This window comes from Stegastes partitus, unplaced genomic scaffold (assembly GCF_000690725.1).
Source record: "Stegastes partitus isolate 25-593 unplaced genomic scaffold, Stegastes_partitus-1.0.2 Scaffold18, whole genome shotgun sequence".
Taxonomy (NCBI): domain Eukaryota; kingdom Metazoa; phylum Chordata; class Actinopteri; family Pomacentridae; genus Stegastes; species Stegastes partitus.
In genome coordinates, this window is record NW_007577749.1 from 1,481,284 (window position 1) to 1,505,706 (window position 24,423).

Below are 24,423 nucleotides of genomic sequence, written 5' to 3' on the forward strand. Positions count from 1 at the left end.
CACCCTCTGGCTTGATGATTTTAAGGTAAATGTAAAATAAATTAAATTCTACAACATTCCACACGACTAAGATTTTTACCTGGTGTGTGAGATTACACATACATATCTCGTCTTGATGGATAAATTCTGGAAATGCTGCAATGCATTTCTGAGGGATTCTGAAATGTCTTGCGACAAACCTTGTGTTTTTGTTTTGTTTGTTTCTTTGATGCAGCGACACTGTAGGGCCCTATGGAGCACACATAGATCATCCAGTAACTCTACAACCATGTTAAGGTGGACTCACCAGGGTCCATGGGTGGGGGGTCAGGGACCCAACTTGGTGGAGCAATGGGTGGGGATACAGGGTCCTGATGGTCACTGGCTGAAGGGCCAGACTCATGGCGGCCAAGACCTGCTGCTCTTAGAGACCTGCGCATCATCTCCCTCAGACGAAGCCTGTGACAACACAAAAAACAAACTTGTATTAACAACTTTACTTGTTTTGATATTACTGTAGAAAGTGTTTACTGTAAATGGACAGCAAAAAGATTCCTTTCCTGTAGTAATCCATGGATAGTCTTGTAATTATTTGTACTGACTATTTTCCTTGTATACTCTCTGCAGCACATAAACAACAAAACTGGCATTTACCCTCTGCTACTGGAGGAGCCAGTCCTGTTTCCAGAGCTGTTGCTTGAGACCACAGAGATGGCATTGGCAATCGCCTCCACAGCCGACAGACGCTCTGCAAATGTGTTTCTCTCCGACCTTTCAGCTTCTGAAATGAAACAATTGGTCATTTCGCACGGAGAAAAGAGACAGCAAGTAGGCGATTTAACTGACATACATGAGCAGATTCAAAGCTGGAATAGTGCTTTGAAGGTGAAAGTGAATTTCTTCCTTTTTGTTCTTTCATAATTATGATGGCGAAGTCCAATATTGAGACACATTAGGAAGAAAGATAGAATTACAACTAGCAAATCAAGACAACAAAGAAGCTACTTTTTTGCAGTCACTTAGCCAATAATCACATCCACCTCAGACTAAACCAAGCATGTCACACCAACTTACCTTCCTCCTCTTTGGTCTCCTTGTTACTCACAGGAAAGCACACAGAGACAGCAGCATGGAGGATGTTGCGGTTTCCATCACATCGGTGGCCCAGAAGTGCTCCAAGGGCCTGGCTGCCTTGATCCAATAGGAAGGCCTGCTCAAGGTTCACCAGGTACTGCCGACATGCCTCATAGTCACAACGCAGCACATGCTGCATCAGCGTCTGTTTCTGAAAGTGACAATAAGGCTGTGTCAGCACTGATGATTTTTTATTTATTTATTTATTTATTTTGCCTTTGGAAAGATTTGCAGGTAGATGGATAGAGAATACCATTATATATCCATTTGTTCTACTTGGTAATGTACTTCTTAATTTGTTTGTCTTCATCATATTGCATTATAAGGTCATGTTTACCTCAACAGCCATAATGATAATAGCAGCTTTCTTTTTAATTGTTGAGTTCGAGGGAAGATTGGCCAGAGAGTGCACCCCCATTCCTAGACTGTTTATAGGTGGCAGGTCCAACCAATCAGGATCTCGAATTCCACCCATGCAGTCTTTGGCCATGGGGTAGATTGTGCCATTTCCATCTCGGAGGATGATAGGAGACTCCTAGGAAAACAACGGCAACATTTAAGAGACTAAAACAACATGTTAAACTGCAAAAATGTGTCAGGTATTAGGGAGGCCATCTCACCTGTCCTGCGGTAAAGATGGCCACATTGCGCTCACTCTGCCCCAGAAAGGCCAGGTTACTAGTAGGGAAGTTATTCTCCTGCTCAGCTTTGCCTGTGGCCAGGTCAAAGATACAGTACCTTACCCAGTTACCAGTTTTCAGCACTGCGTGGACTCCTGAAAGATATATATATATATATATATATATATTAAAAAAAAGTTTCAGGTCTAGAAATATCCTAAACAGAACTACACATCTACAGAAAACTAAACAAATTGATTAGGTATATAAAGTATCTACTGATTTAAAGAAGCAGAGCCATAGAAAAGACTCACCTTTGGAGTCAACATTCACAGCCAGAATCTCAGCCTTTTCTGGGATACAGAGCTTTTTAGGTGTTCGCTGAAAACAGTCTGGAACTTTAGGAGTCCCACCAGTTTTGACCACCTTTAAACAGATTGCCGGACATGAAAAGTTAGAGAACATGGATGTCAAGACAAATTCTCAGATTCATAGTGTCTTTTATTCATAGTCTTTTAATTAAGTTCCAAATACTGAAATAAAGACTAGCAGTGTTGGATCAATCAATGCCCCTACCTGTAACTCATCTATTCTGAGGAGCCTACAGTCCTGCAACAGTGAAGATGGGTCTGAGTCAGTGGGAGCAGCAGCGCTCTGGTTGCTCATGCTGCTTGATGTTCCTGGAAACTTCACAGCAACGTATGCACCATCCACTTTAAGCACCTAGAGTATAATAAGATGATTTAAAAAATAAAAATGTCAAACTGAGATGCAATGATACAAAGGTACACATATGCAGATAAGAAGCACATTTTCTGAAGCTGGGACACATGCAGACTCACAAGATATCTCTACATTTGCAAGATTTTAGTTGCTCTGTATTACCATATTCATACTTGTTTCAGATGCACCCACCTTTCCCACAGGAACATTTTTAACATCTTCCACAAAGACCACCTCCCTGAGAGGCCACTGCTCCTCGTTCACCTTCTCTTCCTCTTTGGGAGCTGGGGTAGAACGCCTTCGCTCTGGAAGTAGTACAGTATATTTAACTTTTTGTCGTTTTACCACAGCATATTCAAATATGAGACTTCATTATTATTTACATGAAGGAATCTTAAACGGTTCAGAATTATACTCCTTATTATGACTGTAAAAATATTCTGCTGACAAAGTGATAAAAACTTTAGTGTGGACTAAGAAAAAATTAATTATCCACATTGACAACTTTCCATATGGTTCACATGATAAGAGGTCATAAAAGGGCAACCCAATATATCACAGTATATACTGAGAGCTAGCCACATTTCCTTCACAGACAAACAGGCTTAGGAAAGAAGTTGCTGATAAAAGCCAGCGCACCATCTGTTTCAAAGTCAAAGGACTAATGAGAGCACATAGTGAGGAAGAAATTGGTTCTGTGCCTGAGAGATAGGAAAATCGAGACTTGAGAACGAACAGTTAAGAGGGAGAGAAGCAGACATACTGTAGGGCAGTGAGGCACTGCTAGCAATGGAGGAGGTATCACTGCAGGTAGACGCTGGGGAAGGAGGAGGACCCATCTCTGTCTTCACCAGCTCTGGCTTGCTTTCCGTCCTTTGGGGTAAGACCAAGATAAATGGGTTCATTCTTTTTCTGCTAGTTTTATGAGCATAGCAGTATAATTACATTCTGCAACCAAGTCCATGTGTTACTTCCATCTGTGGTTTTAAAAAGTGTACTGACTGAAAATGATAGAGACTATTTAGACTCTAAAATGGACAACTTTTTTTTCCCCAAATGAAAATAATACTGACTTGATTTCCTGGGTCTTAGTGGTCTTTTCCATGTTCTTGAGGCTCTCTGGTGAGCGCAGCTGGAACCTGCAGCTGTCGTTCATGTTCCAGACAGACTCCAACAGGACACCCACTTTGGGAATCCCAGCACTGATAGAAAAGGCCACTGCACCGGCATGGTAGAGGGGGTTATTCCTCAAGCACACCTAAAGAAGGAGCCAATAAATTTATGAGGACCAATACATTTATTACATAAAAAACAAGACTTAAGACTGAGCTTGTACTAGAAATTTTGAAGAATATGTCTAAAGACAAGCCTATAGTCAACATTAAGATAGAGCAACTGAGTCATGAAAATACCAAACAATTCTCAGGCTGATAGAAGATAAAAACAGCAAAAATAGAGACTTCACTGCTCACCTGTGTTCCCACGGTGATGTTGGGTATTGAGGAGATGCCAGCACTGGACTTTGGCTTTTTGTTCTTGGCTCTGGCCTTTTCAAGCATCTTCTTTCTTTGACTAAAAGGCACAACACCCCTGCAGACAAAAGCAAGGAGTAAACTATCAAAAATCCACTGGCATTTAAGCCTTCGTCGTCATTCCACATTGTCAATATGTTACTTTGCTTAAGTAGATCATCACTGTTTGCTTTAACTGCCAGGAGGATTTTTTTGATTATTTTGTAATTTATCAAGAATACAGGAAAAGAGAAACATATAGTGACGTATTATGTTGCATGACAGATGAACATTCCTGTGGCTTCTAGGATAGTAAAGCTGTCCATATAACAATGTTATGGTAACACAGAGGAGTCAAAGTTATTGTTATCAACAAAGAATTACAATCCCACTCCACACAGTGTTACAGAAAAACTAATTTTCTTCCTACCACCAGTAGAGGCTATTCTCCAGCTGTGCACATGTGTAGAGTGCACAACAGTGCAGTGACACCATGCGTTCCCCTTGCAGCTCAGGGAAAGCCTGAGCACTGTGTTCCAGCTTAGAGGCAACTGTGCTCAATGTGTCGTCCACCCAAGTTGCCACCTATACAGCAAACACAAACATCAGTTAATTAACACTTTATTAAATGTAATGTGTAACAATGGAATGGCCGATAAAATAAATACAGACATATATTTACTCAGTCACAAGATTAAGGCTATACAAATGATCTGGCTCTTATTTACATGTCAAGAGGCGCAATGAACATCTACCTTGTTGGTCTCTGTAGCTACAGTGGCTCTGATGCTATTGGCAGACAGTAAGGTGATCTTCTCATTGGCCAGGCCCAGGAAGGACACGCGTGGGTGATGAATGGAAGGATTCTAACGATACAAATGACACGAAAGTTTGTGATATCAGTTGTCCAAGGTGTAATAAACCACCAATGACTACTAGCCATCAGAGTTGCTACAATAACAGATGTAGGTTGAATTCTCCACCTGTGCATTCCTATAGGGTTCAGGTTCGCTCCACTTCCACTGATACAGCTCTCCCTTGGAGCTCACAGCTACAAGCTCTGAGAACATGGCTCCAATGCTCACAAACTTCACACCATCCTGCAATACAAATTAGAGACCTCAAGATGAGTCAGGAAAAGAAAAAATTAAAACCAAAAGTCTGATAAATTGAACTGAACTCTAATCACATTGTAGAAACGTTTAGAAGATAAAAAAAACAATAAATCAAATATCCAATTGTGTATTTTTGTGTTTTAGTGAAGCATGATAGTTGTTTGTACTTGTCTTACCTTATCAGGCCACCATTGGAGCTCCTCTCCCAGGGAAACGGGGCTCTGGACTGGGATGCTCTTCTTGTCGAGGCTGGGCTCACCCTCACGGCTGGTGGAACCTCGTTCTGTGTCGAACGAGGCCCCATCGAGCCACCGGCGCTCACGTAACCTCAATACAGACTCACGTTCACGCAACAGCTCTGAGTCACGCTCTAAGGGAAGAAGGAGAACTGGTATGCAATAAGGTCACACCAGTGGGATAGAAGTAAGCCACTCTCTGGGAAAGACCCGTCAACATAGTTTTGAGAATAGAGAGAGAAAGATTGTAATGCAAATCAATCAATTGCAATATTGGAGATTGAGTGGGAGTCTAAATTATACTGTGGGTGAGTCACTTTGCACGCTCATATGTTAAAATGCGAGGTAGAAAAGGAAGTGGATAGACAGAAAGAAAGCATGCATATGGGCTAAAAGTGGGCTAGGTAGGTTTTTAAAATAGACTGCCTTTTAGGGACCCTGTTAAGACAGGTGGGCCTAGCGGGCCTTTCTCAGAGAGCTCACAGTATGTACTACAGCCATGCAGCATACAACACCAAACATTTATAATATAAATTCTGCTAAACAAAATGAAGAGAAAATTTACTCAGCAAACAAATAAAAATTATTTCACTTTACAATAATTTGCAACGCTAACCTCAGTTAACTGCCGGGTTAATGTTAGGCATTACACCGACAGTTGTAATTTGTTATCGATAAATGCTTTGCTTGTTTGATAACTTCTTTTATTCAAATCTTAAAAGCAGTTAACAGATAAATATTGAAAAAAGAAATGGCCTTGATTCCACCTTATCAGTTGTATTTTTTTGTAGTTTGAAGCCATCCCCACAAACAAAAGCCATCACCAGTGCGGCCACCAAACCCTCTCTAATACCCTGCCTGCCCTTCACTAGTCAGAGGTGAGCTGTTGAGTTACCTCTGGAGGATCCCAGACGAGAGAGTGAGGAGCGTCTAAAAGAAGGGTATCCAAAGTAGCTGATGTCCTCAGAGAACATAGCGTCAGCATCAATGATGACACTGGGATGGGCTGAGTGAATGTCTGCATCCAACAGGGACATCAGGTCCTCTGTGAAAGGCATAAAGGATACGAATTATAAGACTAAATCACACAACAACATTTTTTCTTTTTACGATTATGGCAAATGCTCATAATTAAATCATACAAAAAATGTAATACTCTTTGCCACAAGCCTATTTGTATTACAATGTGTCCTACTTGCTCAAATACTAAATTGTTTCAAGGTTAAATTGTAAATGAGTGAGTAGAATTTCATATAAGCCATTTTGTGTTTGTTTGACAAACCTCCAGGGAGGTAGGACTCGCTGGCCGTGTCATCGCCATCATCTCCATCTTCATCATCCCGGCTCAGCAAGTTGTTGACAGCGAGGTTAACATCTAGGTTGGTCCTCTGGAGCTCCCTAATGATCACACTCCTGGATTTCCCCTGAAGGACTACCTGGGCCTGGGGGAAAGTACAGTAACATGTAATTAGAAAATACATTTCAATATTATTAACTTGTGACTAATGATAAAGGAATAATCATGTTTGATTGACAATTTGTGTGTAAGGAATTTTAAGAAAAATTGGTTGAACAAAAAATAGGGTGTTGTACCTGAGTAATGAGCTCTTCGGGGATCACAGAAGCTGGTATGACAGGCTGAGGCTGGCTACCCAGAAGGCCCGATCCACGATCCCTTCCTGTGCGGATCACCCTGGTCTGTCGACGGGAGTCACGAGCTGCTGTTGACGACCTCCCCGACGTGCCTCCACTTCCACCTCCTCCACCGCCCCCTCCTCCTCCACTGCTGCCACCTCCTGCTCCACCTCCTCCTGCTCCTCCTCCACTTCCACCTCCTCCACTGCCTCCATTTACACCAGAGCTCCAGCGACTCCTGTTATATACAGTGCAAGGCCATAGTCAGACACAGCTGCCAATAAAACCTCCTGACTGACAGAGCAGACTCAAAACACAAAAACATCTGGCTGTGAAGAGATTCTGCCTGTGTGACAGCAGAGGCAGAGCAGTCTGGACTAAGAAGGTTTTGCATCAGCGGTATTTACAGGAAGAAGAAAATTAACTGATGGTCCCTTTTACAATTTAACCAGATAGTTTCAAAGACAAAGCTTTTATGTAGTATATAGAGAACAAATGCAGTATGCACATATTTTGCATAGTTAAACCACTGTTGTTTGTGTGCAGGTTTAGGGGCTTTTTCTGCAGCTTATAGTTGTGCACAATTTAAATATTAAGTCCCACAACAACTAGCTTTCAGAGATTGGTTCTCCTGCAGCCCCTAATTCAAAAAGCAGTGAGAAAATGACAAGGTTGATGAACATGACCTAGTGTTTTGACATACAGACTATTGTCTGAAAGACATAATAATCAATTACATGTTACATCGCCTAAACGGCTCTCTCTTCAGAATGTGTGGCATTGAACCCTGCGAGAAATACACCCCTAACCTGCTGCGGCATCAGTGTTATGCTCTATACACTGAGCTTTCACAGGACCATTTGTCTCTGTCAGCCCTGCCAGAACTTACCCAAGGGTGTTGCCTGCCAGTCTGCCCAGTGTGTCAGAACCAGACAGGAACCAGGGCGGATCACTAGTCCTGCCTGGCCTGGAGCTCCTTCCTGTCCCTGAACCACTGCTCAACTTTGAACTGGAAACAAAAGATGGGAGATCAGTTACAAACCTACAGAAGTCCCAAAAGGACTAAAAAAAATGTTTTTTATAACCTGGGTTCACAAAAACTAAATTTACCCCAGGTATCATTTTACATTATACCCCTTGGTTCAGGATTCAGTTTGCTTTAAAATTACACTGTGAAACAGGAGGGGGTATTTTGGAGACTAGCATGGCAACACCCTTGGGAATCAGAATTGGCTGCAACTCATTCCTCCTTCAAGACTTTCCTTTTTTAAAAGTTCTTGGGTTTTTGGGGCTGCGACTGCTTTCTCCTATTTCAAGATTTTGGAGAAGTTCTGAGTTTAAGCAAAAGCAGTTTCCTGCAATATTCTTAACTAGTGTGTTCTAAGTAGGAAATTTGCATAAATTGTGCTTTGCTACAACAAGGAAATTAATTCTGACAATTGTGCCAATGTTTCATGTAACAGAGACTACAGTGACAGTGAATTCAGATACCTTCCAACAAAATAATACAATCAGAGTTAGTACCATTCAGTAACAGAGAGTGATGGAATAGAGGAAAAAAGATGCAAATTATTCTGAAACAATACACAGGAACAGCAAATTCAAACCAAACAACAAGCTGACACATTCCATGTAACTTTTGTTGCAATTCAAAATCACAGGATATTAGGCTTTGTTCAGTAAGCTGACAAACTTGCCAAAAACAACCTATCATACTCTTTTTCAGTGAGCTTCCTAGCAAACCCACAATGGTGCTGACTGAACAGCTATTACAATTTGAAACCATCTCATCTTGTTTTGCAAGTCTGTGGCAGGGAATGAAACATATGTTCAGCAGAAAAGTTTGGAGCAGGGAGCTCCTCTGTCTTTTACAGCCTGATTCACATGCATATTTAGCAGCTAGTATATGAAATCACTGTTGGATGTTGTTCTGCTGGCAGGATATCAGCAACTATCAATGAGACATTCACCAAATACATGCTCATAGCCAACACGAAACAAAGCAGCTAGTGAAAAGGTATTTTTATAGAAATAAAGAATCATGGCAAAAAGCACACATTTGCACAGTCATAAAGACAAGTGGCTTTCGGAAAGTTACACAGTTTTGGGACTGCCTTGTTGTATGGTGTCAAGATTAGGAAGACTTTATTTTCATATTGGAGGAACACTCAATACATATCATAATGCTTTCAAGCACAAGCCCAATAGCGTCATCGGTCCAACAGCAGCCTTGTACAGCTTTTTTGGGAACAAACCTGCATTGTATTCGAATACATGTTTCATTCCTGATAGATGAAAATCTTTGTTGCAAAGAAACAGAGTATTATTCTAGAAGTGAAACCATGTCCAAATGTGTCATACTCGCCAAAAAGGGCATGAGCGCTGAATGGAATTCAAATCACAGCAACCGAGATCAGTAAGCCTGAGCATGTTCAGTGCATCTTAAACTACACATCTCCACAAGCAATTTGTTTTTCCAATTCAGTGCCAAAGCTAACAGCTGAAAAAGTTTCCGGGACAGAACCCATCATAAAGAAGTCTCTCACCCATCGCTGCCATCCGGTTTGCTGAGCTCCAGGCGATCAGGCTGGACAGCAAAGCTGATTCTGCACACGCGTCCATCCTTAAAGAGATGCACGCATCATTCTTAGTGTCACACACTTAAGAAAGGAAAAATTGCAGCATAATGCTGACTGAATTTATTAAATTAGAAAACAAACATATAAGCCCATTCTTCAAACATTTAACAACCTTCTAGACCAGAATCAGGAGGATAGTCTCAGTCTGCATGTAAACTACTGTGTACACGAGTTCATTTATCTCAGAGGTAATGTATACTGAAAGATATAAATAAACGTCACCACACAGTGTGGTATTCTATTAGATGTTAAAATACAGAGTACTTGGTGTGATGTAGGTTTATATATAATCTGACTGAATGAATAAAGCTGCAAAAATAAAGAGAGGTACTACATTGCTCTTTATTGTGTCTGTAGTCCTGTTCAACGTGAGATTCCCCAATTGAGATCTTGTATATAAGCAACACATCCGAAAATGTTATCTAGTCTACATCCACAGATTAAAACTGAAGTGAATTACCTAGTGTTTTATAGCAAAGTCAGAGGTCACCTGATAACAGCAACCCAGTCTCAATCAAAATCTTCCTATAATTTGTTTCTTGTGGGCAACGGATAGTGCACCAGTTCCCCATGTGTTTGAAAAATTCCAACAATGCAAGGTGTCAAAGTATTACCTCAAGGAGAAATCCAGCATGGTTTGGACCAACAACACACTGTTTTAGGGTAGCCTGCTCCAACAGACTGAGGTGTGGATGACTGCATTGGAAAAAGACAGCACAAAGACAAGTGAGACAATATAAAAGACAATAAACAGGATCCTTTTCACAACAACTGATCACACTGAGCAAAGCAGCCTACAATGTTTACACAGACTCACCTGTTATAGCTGTATTTATTGAGTTTTTCTGAGACTTCACGGAGCCTGACAAGAAAATACAAACAATATTAAAAGGCGTGAAGACAAATTTAAGACCTCATTAATATACATGTATGCAACTCAGAAATGTAGTGTTAAGGGCTTAACTGTAGCCCATGTATCATAATATAACACAATAGTACCACACTTATTTTATCTTCAGAAATTGGTGTCAACATTTTACTGTAACACAACACAATTTAGGTCATTTATGTGCATTACAAATGGTTTCAACCAAAATGATCCTGGGAAATGTAAATACACCTTACATTTAGGTAAACCCAACTGGAAAAAATGAGTGGATGTAAGAAAAACAGTATCTGCTCCACATGAAAACATTATCAAATGTACACTACATACATTGATGGCAATGATTTCAAACTCTGGATGATGTTTTGCTCGCAACACCCTTAATGGCATATGACTGTGGGCTGATGTTAAACATGGTAACATCTGTGTAATTAATTAGCGCCTAACACAGAGGACACCAGGTCACAGTCCTAGTGGTCAGAGCATAAGTGTTAATTATCAGACCTGTTTGATGATGCGAAAATTAGAGTAGCAAACTGACTCTTTGCCGTAAGTCATCGGTTTTGTTATGGCCATCAACAAATTTAGTTGTGTGAGGATTGTTATATTCATGTAAGTTTGGTGTATCAAACAGTACCAAAAATTACACTATCTGAATGGCTGTTCCTTTGACAAAGATGCCAGTCAGAGCCTGAGGTGTAGTATATTTTTAAAATTATGTCATTTCACGAAGGAACAAGTTCCTGCACTGAGTCAAAGAATAATAAATAGTACATTTCTGGAGTTTTTCAGTCCACCACAGTAGTGTTGGCAACAGAATTTTACACACTGATTTTTCACTACTTTTTGCCTTTCTCTGGATTTGTCCTTAGTTTCTCAATCTGTTTTTTTTTTCCCCCAGAAGAATGCCATATTTTTTAACTAATGATTTAACCAAAAGTGTCATGCCCATTTTTTTTTTACCTTGAGACAGCAATAAAGTAAAGACCACTGTTAATCAGTGACTCGCTTCCTAATGCAAAGCAAACCGTTTGCGTTCGCCTTACCATCGGACAATTCATACAAGCGCACTGTGAAATTGGCTATACTGGCAGGCAAGCAGAAAGTTAGCCCCTCTAATCGTTTGTTGGCCATCTCTGATATCGACCATATGATGGTATGAGAATGTCAGTTGGTTAGCCCTAATTTAACATACCTTATTTCAGAAACCCTTGCCAAAAAATCTTCCACCTCAATGCTACAATGCAAATCAATTGTCAACCCTTTCAATCTAAAAAAAATGGTAATAATAATGGATTCATGTTCCACAAATCTTTGGATTCAAGGACGGCTCTGAACTTTCAACACTAATTGCTCAATCAGTTTCTAAAATGGTCAGTCAGACTTAATTGTGCGGTGGCAGTTCACTCTAAATCTGCAGCACAAAAATGACAAAAAGCAATTAGACATTTACTCTAGAAGAATAACCTTCCACACTCACATTCAATACAAACTGACAATCTCCTATATAAAAAAAAACTGTTATTGCCATGTTACAAAATGCAGTTACACCTCACAGGCTTAAGAGGTAGCAGTTACAGTATCCTTATATTTGTCTAGTATCTTGTCAAGAAACAGACAACTCCAAGAAGCACCACTACGGCCTACGCAGTCATCTCAAATATATAGCAAAAAAAAGGTTACTGTAACACCTGTGATGTGATGAATGACCCAACTCTGTTCAAATCAAAGGATGTCATCAAGTGTCACAACAAACATAATGCAGTTACAGATCAAAGATAAACTATTTCAACACAATTTACATGTTAATGCAAGGTCAAAACATAAAATTACTCTTACAAATCATGCTCATTAATGCACAAAAAGAGACAAGAAATATTTAAACACTTTTCACATAGCTTACGCAGAATGAGTGTATTAAACGTGTCATCAACTCTGCATGGCAAATCCCATGGTAATTTACAAATGCATATTAAAATGTAAACACAGAGTTTAAATTATAAGCAGTGCATTTTTCACTCTGGACCACTGTGTCACAGTGTAGAAGCACATTCAAATCCAATGCATCTGTCCAACCACTGCAGGAAGGTAAAGAGAAAATGACTCACAAAGCTTCCAGGTCAGCCATTCACTAACCTAGCATCAAACAAAAGGCACTACTGTAGCACAGACACCAAGTCTACTCGCCTCAATGAGCCATTTAAAAACAGTTTTAGCAGAGCACAGAAAAAAAAAACATATTAAATATCCATCTCACTACAGGGGAATGCTATTTGCCATTCCACTGTGCTAAATGAATGTGTCCAAGCAGACCTTAGTTCGGTCAAACAAATTGAGGAAATCTGACCGGATGTTCATGCCAGGCAAGCTCTTTTAATGAGCCAAGCTGGACCAAGCCTTTTTACTTCAGATAGAAGCACTTATCTGCTTTGACAACTGCAAGTTCCTTCATGGGGAAGAGAGAGGAGGGGGCCTCCCAGCAGCACATGGTGACTGTAGCAAGCAATGGCATGCATGCCTGGGGATGGAACAGCCATGACCTCTTTAAGAAACCAATGGGCCATACCACCAAGATGTTTGAGTGGCATTTTCAATAAGATTCCTAACCAGCAGAGTAAACTGAGCTTTCCTGTCAGTCAAACCAAAGCGGGTCCCCCCACAGTTACACAGTACACCAACCTGCAAAGAGTGTTCAAATACTCTGAGCCTATATCCATATCTTAATCTCAAGGTCATTCTAAAAACACTTTGACTTCTCAACCTCTTTGTCTTTAAGTAGAACAGCTCATTAATCAGTTCAATCTCAATGGATGTTATAAATAGGTTTATCATAAATCACATGTTCTGCTAAAATACAGGTCGCACACATTTTTCTGGACTTTTCTCCCAAATACCACTGACTAATGATCTCTTCGGTTTTTAAATGAAACCCATTAAAGTCAATGTGATGCACACGAGCACCGTGTCACTGCCAACAAAAATATGTACAACTGAATTAACTGTTCTTGTATGCTATGGCCACTTCGTATTTGAATAAGAGCGAAAATAACTAAAATGCTGTGTGCTCATGTGAACACTGAAGAATCCTGCCGAGATCATACAGAGCCCTGGCTTGCCCTGCTATTAAAGTCGATAACAAGATTAATTTGAATGCAATGGTGCTAACTCTGCTTCGCTGCATATTTTAGATATTTATCACAGTGCGCAATGTTAAAAACAGACAATGAGGTAATTATTCCCGACGACGTTAGTAACAAAATGTGCCATTACACTTTGAGGAAAAGAAACACTGACACAAAGACCCTGAAATACAAATATTTGGCTTTGTCAAGAGCGTGGTAGCGAATTAACTCGCTTGCTAGCATTAGCAGCTAGCTATCAGTTAGCTGACGTTAGCTACTTCATTGATCATGATAATCAATGAGACGCCCACAAAACAAACCATGACATATGTCAATATGGCGCATATGTAATTTACACACGAAAACGTAAACTTTTTCACGAAAGTTGTGTTTTACGACCTTTATTTCCCTCTCTTTTCCCCATCCCCCAACCCGCATTGTCTATCTCAACTTTGACTGTGAGCCAATCCTTCCAGAGAACCAAGGAAACAGCCTGCTAGCGCTAGCTACTCGCTAGATAGCCAGTTAACGGGTTAGCATATAGCACGGGACCGACTGTTTAGGTAGCAGCAAGCTAACAAGGATTGTTCAAAATGCCGGGCCTTGTTCAACCCTGGGGGGTCATTTAAATAATTTAAACCTCAATGCACACACATGACAATGTCAACATCATCCACAAATGCAACCTCGAATACTATGTAGCAGAACCCGTACACAAATATTGATATAATTTCTTCTTTTCCATGGGCCGCAACAAAATACCTGTCATTGAGCTGATCCTCGGTCCCGGGCAACGGGTGAACCACGAAGTGTATAGATGTCATGGGGTCAATCCAAAATCACACCGAGACGTGTGAAAGATGTGAAAATGGTTATTCTTTCGATTACTGTATATATGTGGACTCATAGGAATCGTTTAATGGCGAAAAACCTCGAGTTTAGATCCCAGCCTCCTCACCCACATGCCGCCATCTTAACTCTACCAAGCTTCTTCTCTGTGTGTTGATTAGTGCACATGCAACCGCTCTGCTGGTTGGACCTCGAGCACAAACAGGAAATGTGTTAAATTGGATGGGATTGGCCTCAAGAAGAAAGACAAGACTAGTGAAACATAAATATTACACTTTCACACTCCCAAGTCTTTGTTCTGACCCAGTTCATCTAATGGATCTTTCTTTGTTTGCATTTTAAGGCGACTACATGTTACAGGTCCATTATACTGTGCTACAAGGGTCAAAGAAAGGGTTAAAATGTGCTCGGTTATCTTTTTAAAAGCTAACACAATAGAATGCAAAACGCTAAGACAATATGATATAAGAATGCAAGTGTAACTGATCAATCTGGGTGGCTTAACACTGAAGACTCAGTCAAATCTTCAAATTAACTAAATCAATTTAACCATAATTCTACTGTTATTCTCTGCTTCCTAAAGTCCAAAGAGAATATTGCATTCATTCATTTTGATATTGATTTACAACGTTACTGTGCAGGACATTATACATTTCCCGCTGCTTAGGGGTTTTTTGTATTCAGGTTCCTTATCTTAAATTTTTGGACATAATAAAATAAATAAGACAATAATAGTCTACAACGACCACAAATCCTGCAGTCAGGTCAATATGCTGGAATAACATGCAGAACAATGTAAAGCTTGACTCGTTTTTATGCTTATGGCAATGTAGGTTTTCAATTTCATTTTATTTTTCTTCCAGCTGTTCTTGTTGTAGTTATTTAATTGATTGATAAAACTTAACTCATTTTAGTAACTTTGTCTTTTTTATATTTTATTGTTATCAAAGTCTCTTACTTGTATGCCTACATCTTTCCTTTTCTTACATTATAAAATGACACCTCCATACCTCAATGTACTCCAAATTTAGATTAGTAGTGAATTAATAAATCAATATTTTTTAAAAAGCCTATACTATGTTGTATGTGGTAATGTTTTTGCTAAAATAAGTGAGTATATAATAGCCAACTAAGGCCTATTATTATGCTGGGAAAATCTTACGCAAACAAGATGGAAACATCACGCAGGATCCTCAATGTGATACTGCTATTCTTAAATTAGAAATATATTTAAAACCAAACCACCTAAAACCTGAATTCCATAAAAGGAAGCGCACTGGAAGTTGGTTTATGTCTGCCTCTCTCCTATTAAAAACTTTATTATCGTGTAATATCCCTGCATCATTTTAACTCTATGAAATTGTTTATTTAAAATAATTAAAATGCAAGAGACACAATGTTACTCCTGTGTAAAATGGACAAAACAATGTCCTGGATACAGAGAGGGAGCTAAACGAGGCATCATTAGGCAGCACAGAGCAAGGATTAAATAATGATCTGATAGGTCAAATTTACTGATAATCTAGGTTTTGCATTTCTTCCCTGCATCTTCTTCCTTTTTTAGGTATAATCCACTGTTATATTGGGGAGAAAAAAACATCTACTACTGTTCAGACTAATTTAAAACACATATATTTAACATGTAGGTTATCTAATCCAAAAAAAAAAAAAAAACGCTTTTGTGTATGTACACCAGCAGGTGGCAGGATTCACCTTTCATAATGAGATAAGAGTCAGTCTCCATGAGGCGTGGAAATAGCAGCTGCCCATCTCCTCCACTGCTCCTTTGAGTATTGCTAATGCAAAATGCTGAAAAGTGTTTGTCAGAATTTTCTGCATTTAAATTATCTGCTGAAGAAAAGTTCTCAACAGTTGGAACTGAAACTGAGGAGATGTCATCATAAACTGAAATAAAGTATGACATGAAGTGAACATTCACACTGCCCCAGGTCAGGTTCCTCATTTATCTGTCATCTGCAGCATGAGTTTGTACTCAGCCAAAGCAAATACAAATGAGTCTATTTGAATCAAAATGACCAGTGCTCTTGTTGTGCTATGTCTTTGTCCACTCTGTAGTTAACACTGCCTGGACTTCAACTGAACAAATGTTCCAAGTATTGGACTGAATAAGACGAGTTACATAAACTGATTGTCACCGATTTATTTTTTTCCCATTAAATTCATTAAATTATTTTATATTTAAATCTCATAAAAAAATCCTTGAAATATTTACTTACACAATATGTCAAGAAGAGACACTGTCATGTTTGTAAGCACTTGTGTTCACATTTCTAAAGTTTTTACCATTAAATTAAATCAGAATCAGAATAAGAAATCATAATTAGAAATACTTCATTGATCCCCAAGGGGAAATTGCTTTTAGTTGCAGATGCTCCCAATCAAAAGTCTTAAAGAAGTAGAAGTAAAGATAATAAAATCAAAAGTATTAATATGAAATAAAATAAAAATATAACACAAAATAAATATACATTCTTGCTGTTATAAGTGTATATAAAATGTAATAATAATAGTACTACTATTTGTGTTATTGCACATAGAATAGTAATTGCACAATATTAAACAGTCCAAAGTCCACGGTAAACCTTCTCACTCAGAGTGTCTGACACTCAAAGTAAAGAGTTGTACAGTCTGATTTCCACAGGCAGGAATGATTTTCTGTGGCGCTCTGTGGTGCATCTTGGTGCAATAAGTCTTGTACTGAAAGTACTCCTGTAGCTGACCAGCACATCATGGTACCACAGACTCATAGAACATCCTGAGCATAGTCCGGCAGATGTCGAAGGACCTCAGTCGCCTCAGAAAAAAGAGACGACTTTGGCCCTTCCTGTAAAGTGCGTCAGTGTTCTTTGCCCAGTCCAGTTTATTGTCAGTGTGGACCCCCAGATACTTGTAATCCCCAACAATGTCCACACTGACCCCTTGGATGGAGACAGGGGTCACCGGCACCTTTGTCCTCCTCAGATCCACAATTCGTTCCTTGGTCTTTGTCACATTGAGCTGCAGATGGTTCAGCTCACACCATGTGACAAAGTTTTCCACAGCAGCCTGTACTCAGCCTCATCACCCTCGCTGATACATCCAACCACTGTTGAGTCATCCGAGAACTTCTGGAGATAACAGGCCTCTATGCAGTAGCTGAAGTCCGTGGTGTAGAGGGTTAAGAGGAAGAGAGAGAGGACAGTCCCCTGTGGGGCCCCAGTGTTGCTAACCACTCCGTCTGACACATTGTGTTGTAGGCGCACAAACTGTGGTCTGCCAGTCAGGTAGTCCACAATCCAGGACACGAGGGGGGAATCCACCTGCATCACTGTCAGCTTCTCACCTAGTAGAGCCGGAAGGATGGTGTTGAATGCACTGGAGAAGTAAAAAAATAATAATAATAATAATTCATTTTATTTGTATAGCGCTTTTCAAGAACTCAAAGACGCTTCACAGGATAAAAGCAAAGCAATAAAAGCATTAAACAACAAGCAATAAATAAAAAGGTTGACAATATAGAAATACAGCAAGCAGGAAAAAAAAAAAAAAAAAACAGTAAATATCGAGATAGAGCCGAGGCCTAGGTGGGAAAAGCGGAGCGGAACAGATGAGTTTTTAATTTACATTTGAATACTACTGGGTCTGAGGTGTCTCGAATATGTTGTGGGAGAGAGTTCCAGAGAGTGGAGGCGGCGACAGAAAAGGCCCTATCCCAAAAAAATGACTCTAAATATGTCAGTGTTGTTAGTAAAAAAAAGTTAAAGCAGTAGTAAATAGTGCAGATATAGTGCGTGTATATTCTTATTAAATTCTTTGGTCTTTGTTATACAAATGCTTCGCGTCATGTAATCAAGGTGATACATAAGTTTAGGAACTTTGTTCTCCACAGAGGTTAGTGACGCCAGGGCCAGTGCCCTGTGGAGAAAAAAAAAAAAAAACCCTCTTTCAAGATTGAAGTCAAACAAAACTGCAGGAAAATCTATTTTTAGGTAGGTGGGCACTGGGTTATCAAATGACCTCTGATGTGGTTAAATATGGGTACAAAGAGTTAGCAGCAGGAAAATGCACTGTCATCAGAGTAAGGTTAGCAGGTTTAGAGCTTTAGGAAGTGAGCAAATTTCTGGCTGAAGCTTGTAGTTTAATTAAAATAGATCTTCTGCATGCATAAAGACATATAGGAATAAATGCTACTCAGTATGTTAAGTTTTTGAGCTCTTACAAAAGGAGTACATTGTGTTACTCCCTCAAAGAGAGACCAAAATAGGTCATTTTCATCCATAGATCGGAGGACCAACACCAGCTCCTGTCAGTCAGGCTACAATCAGAAGTGGAAGTTATTCCGACAGGGTAACGCGACCGCTAGCCAGAGAGTAAGACTTTAAAATAACTCCCTTAGTGCTGGCAGAGACATATCTTTACAGGTTTGGGGCAAGACGGATCATGGAAGGGTAACCCTACTTATTGACACCAGGCCAGTCCTAGGCCTTGGGCACAAACCCTTTGCAACAGCTTCACCAAGTCACAGGTTGCAGCAGAGCTTAAATGACATTCTGTTGGCCCGCAACAACATGAGGACTAGAGAGAAATTAGCTGCTGGAGTTCCTTTAAGGGGCATTTGCATTTTGAACACACACAAACATTTCTGTAACAGAAAAAGAGAACACTAAGTCCTTGTTGGTCTGGTCTCACTTGCCATTCAACTCTGCTTGAAAATGGGCTGACATTGTATAGGGAGCTATAACTTCTGGGGCGATCCAGCAACTAGATTCTAACATACTCAATTAGTCCATTGCCCAACACCATGGAGATGTATAAAGTTCTTATGGCTTACTGTAGTTAGTTAACATGGCCAAGAATCTGGGTCTCCATTGCATCATGCTTCCAAAACTAGGACAACCTGATTGGCCCAAGACCAGCAACATGGTGGAATGCATGAAAAAAGAGTGCTTTTGTGCAATGACCACTCATTTTGCAATGTTTGGCACCTAAAAATAGTATGAATCCTACTGAAAAAGGTACAAAGACTGAACCATGTTAGACCATTGCTTTTGCAAAAGTAGTTTTTATCCTGCATGATAGATATTACATAAAAGAAGAAGGAGCTCTGTAGTTTGAAATATTTTTTGGTTTAAAGTTGCACAAAGAAATATTTTTATAATGACGGGTGATTAATTAACTTTGTGTAATGTGAAAGACATTAGTAATAGTGACTAACATCTATCTATCCATCATCTATACCGCTTAATCCTCACTAGGGTCGCGGGGGGGCTGGAGCCTATCCCAGCTGACTTAGGCAGGGGACACCCTGGACAGGTCAGTGACTAACAAATTTTTAAAAAATAAGCACATTTCTGACGTTGCTCAGTAGCAGAGCTTCTTGTCTTTTTATGTGTCATTGCTTTGGTTTAGATTTTTCAGGTGCAACAACATGACTTAAAATGACAAGGCTAATGTAGCTCAGTATCTGACAGAAATATGACTTGGCAAATTTTACAAATCTATTTGGCATGACACCTTTATAAAGTCAAAAGATGTCTGTGTTCTGTTTGGCCTATTCTGTTACTTTCAGGTGGTCAAAAAAAGAAAAAGAAAAGATTCAATGCAGCTTTAACTCTTGACTGTTATGTGAAGTCTTGCCTTCCATAGCGCCAAAGCCAATGATAATGACACCAGATGGCACCAAAGTAAGACATTTTCATGATTCCAAAGGAGCACTCTGTGAAATAAACACTGCACTCCTGTAAATTTCTAAGACTTAGGAGAGACAGACCCCAATCTTCCCATCATGCAGCTCATCTGCCATTTGCTCCTTCCTGCCTGTTAAATAATCATCTTTCAAATTTCACATCACTAGTTTATACAACTGACATCACCTGGCCTTTATGTATAAAACCGGTGGAGTGGCTCTTTAACTGCTCTATGATGTAAGAAGAAGAAAATAAAATCAACTCCACACTCAAACGTGTTCATATAGAAGTATGAACTAATGACTTAATAACACGTGATTTCTGATTACACCTTTATAAAGCAGCAAAAAGCAAGAGAACTTGAAGAAAATAAATACTGTATTGACCACAGTTCCAGTTTTATACTGTGAAATATTTCCTGTCCTGTTGCGAAACAGTGCTCATTTAAAATGCAGATAACAGATAAACTAGGTACATATTGAATAGTGAACAAACTGCTTGTGTACTGTGATAAGAGACACTTCTTCAATAAAGTAAAACAGAACATCAGTTTTAGTTTGGGTAGTAAAAAGCTGGAAGTTAAACTGAACCTGAATACAGAATTATTTCTTTATGCCACTTGCAGTCAGACTTTGCTCTCTTCCAGCAAATATGCTTTTGAGGAACATCCCACAGTGGCAGACACAGTCAAACGCGCCGTGTGTCTGTGTGTATTTCTCCATTGTGTGTCTACAGCCGGCCTTTTGTTCTGGCTCTCTGTGCTGTGCAGGAAGGTCTAGACAGCTGACACTTACCTAATCCACAGGGCTGTCTGAGGCCATCTCCTGTGGCTGACCTCTTTCTCCCACAAAAGACAAGAGGCCTGCAAAGTGAAAGAGTGGTCACACTAAAATATTTAAATGTCAGGAGAAAAACAAGGCAACCAACTGTGGCAATTTTATGAATTTTGAAACTTGTATCAGTAAATCATTTTATTGGAGTTATGAGAAAGAATTCTCAAAAAACTAAAAGTAAATTCCACTTGCATGAGGTGATTAATATATCATATAATCACTCACAAGCTGTGTCTAGTATCTTTGCATTTTAAAATGATAACAAGGCCAAACGTCTCAGCCATCCTAGCCTAAATGGCTAAACACATCTAATCTTTTAAATAACTTAGATTGTACATATTCACATTGAGTTTGCTAGTATATTGTTTACATTTCTTTGTTGTTTTATAGTAGAATTTCTATATTATTTAAATGTTTTTCCACTAGCCTGCTTTGAGTTGTTCTTAAAATATTTTCTAAAATCTGTGAAACGTCAAAAACATGAAGCCATTACTAACACACTATTTAACTAGCTTTAATATTTTCAGTTGTTGTTGCCACTGACAAAAAGGTGATGATCCTAATTTCTGTGTATTATTAAGGTTCTTGTGAGTGGTGATCTAAATGTGTTCCTAAAATCTTGACCACATCAACCAAAACCATATAACTTTAACAGAGGTTGTACTCCTCGGTAAAAGTACAGTTTATGGCAGAGCTGCTGGATTGGATTGTATTAGAGTTCACAGGTGAACTATTTAAGTGGCCAGTGAGTGCATTTTCTCGAGGAGTTTTATCTCTCTGTTGAAATAGCTTCATGTACTGTGCCAATTAAAAAGTATTCACCCCCTTCAAAGTTTTCTCCTTATATTGCATTTCCACATCAGTAGGGTCAATATGGTTTGGGTTTTTCGACAATTAATTTACAAATGACTATTTAATGTCAAAGTTAAAACCAATTTCTACAAAGTAAGGTCAAATAATTAAAAATATAAAATAAGTGATCGCATAAGAATTCAAACTTTCATCACTGGTGCAGTCAATTAGTGCTAAAAGTCACATGGGTAGTGAAATGGAGAACAACTGAAAGCTATCCACTCAGGCTCGATGCTGTAATTGAACAAGTCTTTATTTGGAAATTCTTGTCTGAAAATCCAAATCATAATAGTCACAATTCAATGCTGAAATGTTGAAAACTTATATTGTGTGATGTATTTCACCAGCACTGTATGACTTGATGACAAAGCAGATGCTACTCATACATTAAAAAGTTTGAAAGCATCAGTCACAACTTGCACACTTGTAATGGACATTTAATTTCATATCAAATCAAACTTCCAAACCAGTTCATAGTGTTTCTACAGACACATTGTGCCACTGACAAATGACAATACTGTAGTTTGGTTACTTGGGCAATATGGATTAAAAAATAAATAAATAAATAAAATACTTTCCCTCCCCTGCCTTCCAAAAACGGCTGATTTAAATACATTTCTGTGTAGACTTACATTATAGTGTTAAATCATGTGTAGCTTGTTAACTAACCAACATCTGCTGTTCAGTGACATCACTCCATAACATGATTAGGGTGTGTGTGTGTGTGTGTGTCTGCTTTGACTAACGAAGACGATGTCCCGTGTGTGTGTGTGAATTAGGGGGTTTTGGGGGGTGTAGCCAGGAATGTTTTCACACACCCATGCAGTTGTGTACCACGTAGCCTCCACGGTGCCGTCAGCTCCCGATCACGCACCGAACCTCTCTCCCATTGGTTGGCGCCAAACACACCTTTGCGTCCCATTGGGGGGCGCGTTAAGCCACGCCCCTCGTTTACCCCACCGCATTTGAAACGATGAATGGGAACGAAGCCGAGGAGAAAACTGTTAAACACACACTCCTGGGCTGAAATGTTCACACAAGTCACAAGGACGAACGCCCTGCGGTGAAACCTGCTTCCTGGACACTTCACACAGGCCCAAATGTAAGTGAAAAAAAATCCTATATTCCACTTAAATGCTGTCTCCTGTTTTCAGATGAGGAGAAGCTATATGTGAAAAAACACATTATTTAAACAATGTCATTGTTCTTTAGCTGACAGCCTGATTAATTCACATCCACCTTCATCAGTGATGCTTATTGAGGAGTATGACGGTGGCTGTATTTTGTGTGTGTGTGTGGTCAGCTCAGGGAGGGGTTGTTAGGTGTTGTGTGTCTGTTTTGTAACGAGCACACTCAGGAAAGTAGGTGAAAGGGCCCCAGTGCAGATGAGCAGCAACTGATCATGCTCCTTTCACATGCTGTATTTTTAGGGTCCGAGGGGCCTTGTCCCCTTCTCTAATTATTGAAGAGTGAGCAATAATATAAGAGTTTCATGTCAGAGGAGAAATTTGGAGAATCAGATATGAAGAGGTAAGATGAGAAGACTGAATAGGGGTTGTTGGGGGTGTATTTCATTCACAATATTCCTGGATGTCATCTTTCTTCAAATCAAGTGTGAAATTCAGAAAATAGCTCAATGACAGACAGCAGCCAAATAAATTTGGACAAAATGTCCATATAGAAAGAAAAGGAAAGTAATATTTTCTTTCCAACAAGGTGTGTTCTCAGCATTTTGTGTGTCCAGCATTTCACTTCAGTGGGTAGGTTTTATGGAAAATATAAGGTTTCCGCCTGCCGATCTTCTGTTTGGTTGTTCCATTGTTCATTAACAGTGTGGGATCTAACAGCTCTGACTACACCATCCACTCCAAGAGCAACCGAACAAAAAAAGTAGCTTCTGAACCTAATTCAAGTTCTATGGGGACGAAAATAGAACAATGGAGGATTTGTTGTGTTGGCCTAGAATGTGAATTTATAGTTTTGATGGTAATGCTAATTAGGGGAATGATACTCAACGAGAACATCAAATGGGAGGAAAAATGGTGCTTACTGTAAGCCCCAAGTGAAACAACACAGCACTGAGATTCACACATGAGTTTTTCATGGCTGTACAGCCATCAGAGAAAGTGTTTTTTTCTTCTACTCCCAAAAAACAGCCCTGATAAAAGTCTACAGGAGCAGTTCATGCAGTTGGAGCAACCACAAAAGTTCAGGCTGCTTTAAAACAGCCCGCAAGTTCCATCAGCCCTAATTACGAAAATGAGGAGTTCTTACTCAGCTCAAAGAATGGCCACAAGTTTATTTTTCATTACGTTTTACTGACACTGCTGACTCCACTGTTAGTTCTTCAAAGCACTTTAATAGCATCTTCTTTTCTTGAGATCAATGCTGTCACCTCCTCAAAGTGAGAAAAGTTTATAGTGGCAATACTTTCTTATTTGGCTGTGAGGCCTGTTCGATTCCAGCTTCCACTGATCGATCACCCTTGTTGTCTTGCTGAGAAACAGAAGGGGCCCACATGTTTTAGATCAAAAAGTTTGTCTGTGGCGGGCTCAGTGAAGGAAGGCATCCAGTAGACCAAGACAAGGAAAAATAAACAGGC

General features: G+C 39.6%; 2 protein-coding genes across 8 annotated transcripts in view; one reads left to right on the forward strand and one right to left on the reverse strand.

Annotated features, from left to right (window-relative positions):
• ubr5 (ubiquitin protein ligase E3 component n-recognin 5) overlaps positions 1–14,596 on the reverse strand; it is a 32,079-nt gene extending 17,483 nt beyond the window's left edge. For 6 of the 7 annotated variants that reach the window (XM_008292298.1, XM_008292288.1, XM_008292272.1 and 3 more), the window contains exons 1-23: positions 14,363–14,596; positions 10,410–10,454; positions 10,207–10,288; positions 9,500–9,576; positions 7,843–7,962; positions 6,912–7,191; positions 6,601–6,760; positions 6,214–6,363; positions 5,259–5,470; positions 4,951–5,067; positions 4,723–4,833; positions 4,398–4,552; positions 3,929–4,046; positions 3,530–3,714; positions 3,220–3,329; positions 2,649–2,761; positions 2,310–2,456; positions 2,048–2,159; positions 1,734–1,888; positions 1,451–1,648; positions 1,054–1,264; positions 634–760; positions 287–438 (exon numbers count right to left, since the gene is read on the reverse strand). In XM_008292298.1, coding sequence (XP_008290520.1) covers positions 287–438; positions 634–760; positions 1,054–1,264; positions 1,451–1,648; positions 1,734–1,888; positions 2,048–2,159; positions 2,310–2,456; positions 2,649–2,761; positions 3,220–3,329; positions 3,530–3,714; positions 3,929–4,046; positions 4,398–4,552; positions 4,723–4,833; positions 4,951–5,067; positions 5,259–5,470; positions 6,214–6,363; positions 6,601–6,760; positions 6,912–7,191; positions 7,843–7,962; positions 9,500–9,576; positions 10,207–10,288; positions 10,410–10,454; positions 14,363–14,424 — 3,199 coding nt within the window. In that variant the 5' untranslated portion in view covers positions 14,425–14,596. The remainder of the gene's footprint in view (positions 1–286; positions 439–633; positions 761–1,053; positions 1,265–1,450; positions 1,649–1,733; positions 1,889–2,047; positions 2,160–2,309; positions 2,457–2,648; positions 2,762–3,219; positions 3,330–3,529; positions 3,715–3,928; positions 4,047–4,397; positions 4,553–4,722; positions 4,834–4,950; positions 5,068–5,258; positions 5,471–6,213; positions 6,364–6,600; positions 6,761–6,911; positions 7,192–7,842; positions 7,963–9,499; positions 9,577–10,206; positions 10,289–10,409; positions 10,455–14,362) is intronic. The other variant, XM_008292257.1, reaches the window with a different exon arrangement.
• An 8,229-nt stretch (positions 14,597–22,825) lies between these two features.
• LOC103365007 (Krueppel-like factor 10) overlaps positions 22,826–24,423 on the forward strand; it is a 15,002-nt gene continuing 13,404 nt past the window's right edge. The window contains exon 1 of the mRNA XM_008292332.1: positions 22,826–22,923. The gene's annotated coding sequence lies outside the window, so the exon portion shown is untranslated. The remainder of the gene's footprint in view (positions 22,924–24,423) is intronic.